General features: G+C 38.1%; 1 protein-coding gene across 1 annotated transcript in view; it reads left to right on the top strand.

Annotated features, from left to right (window-relative positions):
• The window catches only part of LOC306763583 (alcohol dehydrogenase class-3-like), a 5,504-nt gene extending 4,137 nt beyond the window's left edge, over positions 1–1,367 (top strand). Inside the window, exons 8-9 of the mRNA XM_079250427.1 lie at positions 89–227; positions 1,151–1,367. Of these exons, the coding sequence (XP_079106553.1) occupies positions 89–227; positions 1,151–1,217 (206 nt within the window). The 3' untranslated portion in view covers positions 1,218–1,367. The remainder of the gene's footprint in view (positions 1–88; positions 228–1,150) is intronic.
• Positions 1,368–2,562: the final 1,195 nt, after the last annotated feature.

Raw genomic sequence — 2,562 nt, 5'->3', positions numbered from 1 at the left:
CCATCTGGGATACACTTCTCATACCCAGTCCTGAAAAACATTTTTGTTGCCTTGTGACCTAACTTAACCTTGTTATATTTATCTAAAGGCTGGAAGAGTGCGATAGATGTACCCATACTGGTGGATGGCTACATGAATGGCAAGTTGAAGCTGGATGAGTTTATCACGCACAACGTCCTGCTCCATGAAATCAATGTGGCCTTTGACCTTCTGAAATCTGGTGAAAGGTACGATGCACTCATTCAGTCGCTTTGCAGTTGTTTTAATACTCACGCATAAGATGCTATTTGGGGACAAGATGTGGGTGCCTTTAAAGTTTGTTCTTATAAAACACAGCATGGTTGTGAGTAAAAGATTGTCCCATATCTTTAACCTGTCATCCAACTGCTTTGATTATACGTACCATAAAAGGCCCGTTTATAAAAATCAACAGACTGAGTTTTTGATACTGGTGAATATGTGAAATGAATTGTTTGGAAAATAAAAAGGATTTTACGAACTACACATTTTTCAGGAATATCTAAGTTAATAGGCAGTATATGACTTGTCTAATACAACTGTATTCACTGTCTTATTGCCCTTACAGCCTGATGGAAAACTGAAATTTGAAAGGGAGACAAATGCGAGTCAGAATCCTAAAAAACATTATTTTATGTTAATTATTTTCCCTGATTATTTCCTAACAGATTGTCGATTATTTGTCTGAAATATTTCCACAGAACCGAATTAGAACCACAGTACTAAATGCTGGCTTAGAAAAAGACAAGCCTTTAGATCCGCCTGTGAGGCAGCAGAGAAAGCCTCAAGGTGGCCTTGGCTGAAAAGGGCAGATCTGTGGGTAGCTACTGGGATGCAAGCCAGGATTTGATCAACCCTGCTGGGGTCGCCTGTGTGAAGGTGTCTGATGTTGCAAGATCAGAGATATCTGATGAACCCAGGATACATCACTAAAAATGCGTCCCAGTGCATCCATGAGATGTTTCTGTAATATAACAAGGCATTAGTGATCTATTTTCTTTTAGCCTTACCAGGATCACCAGTTGATTTATCATTGTATTAGAACTACTGCTTGTATTTCATATTGGGTTGTGTGGGGACTGTGACTTCAGTCATTTTGGTAATTCATTTCTTTCTTTCTTTTTTTTCTTAGCATTTGTACTGTGATCAGACTGCAAGACTCTCAAGGGGACAGTGAACCAAAAATGGATACCATATAGAATATACCACTGCTCTTTTTCATGCAGTTAAAGGGGAAAAAAAAAGCCTAAAATATTTTCTTTGTTTTTCTTGCTAGTAAACTACAACATTTGCCACTAGAGGGCAGTCTTACACCATGCAAAAACCAATGTTTGCCAATGCCAAATGTATCATACCTTTATTAAAACGTTTCAATCTGCAGAGATGTTTGCATCTTAGTTTACTTTGAAAATTTTTATTTTTTATTTATCAAAAAAATTTATGTAAACAATGAAACATAATTTTCACGACTCATAAATGCAGCATTTGCAGAAACATGAAAGCAACTTCTCTCCACATATTTCATGCTTGGCAGCTAAAGTGACAGTGATTCCCATCTAGACCATTTTGTATTGAAAATGGGCTAAAATGGGGACCAAATAACAGAATCTGCCATCAGCTATGGTGGAATATCTGCTTTATGTGGCCAGGCTTACCAAATTTCGTCCTTGGTAATATTATATATTGATTTAAAAGGGAGTCGCCCATAAGGGCTAGAATAACAGTTGCGGGCTGTCAAGACAGAAGACAAAAGGTTGTTTGGGGAATGCCTCATGGTGAAGAACCGAAATAGCTGTCGAAGGAATTTGTTTTATTGAAGCTCCGTTCAGATCAAATGAATACTCCTGGCAGTTGCCCTGGTTTTCCATCTTTTTTTCCTTAATGGAAAATAAATTGGTGTTCCTCCTCTTAGTTTGGTCTCCTCTGCCTGTGCCATTAATCTTATACCTAAAACTCTGGAAGTAAAGAAAGCTTTTGAAAGCAGAATTGGGGAGATAATAGAGCAATAGAAGGAGATGTGAGATCAAAAGGAAGAAAAAGACAAGTTTTGACAGGTGGTCATGCGACTAGGCACCACAGTCTGTAAATGTTGGACGTGCTCACAGATTTATAAGGCTTTCTTGGGGACATGTGTCTGAATGTCTGCCTCGTCTATGGGAAAACTATCCAAAGTGACGACCATAAGTCTCCTACCTTTTTTTTTTTTCTCTCTTTCCTTTTTGATCCCTGTTGCCTTTGGAATTGTCACAGCATTCTGCAACTGATACAGGGAAGACATGCTGCATGAATTACAACCACAGCACCGCATGCATTTCCAAAAATCTTAATTGCCTTTCTTGTCATTTTTCACATTCATCTGTGCAGCTTTCCTTCAGACATCTTTTAGAGAAGATGGTAATGGATTCTAATGGTGACAGAAAATTACTTTGATATATGGATATGCTTATTTCACATATTATCTTCTCATTGTCTTAACTTCATTGTGAACCAGACTTGGCTGAAATAATCGACAACAGAAAGACTGGATGAGGTAAATGCCACCAT

Source organism: Telmatherina bonti (assembly GCF_933228915.1).
Source record: "Telmatherina bonti genome assembly, chromosome: 12".
Lineage (NCBI taxonomy): Eukaryota > Metazoa > Chordata > Actinopteri > Atheriniformes > Telmatherinidae > Telmatherina > Telmatherina bonti.
The sequence above is the reverse complement of the archived record's forward strand: the minus strand, read 5'-3'. Positions and strand labels throughout refer to the sequence as shown.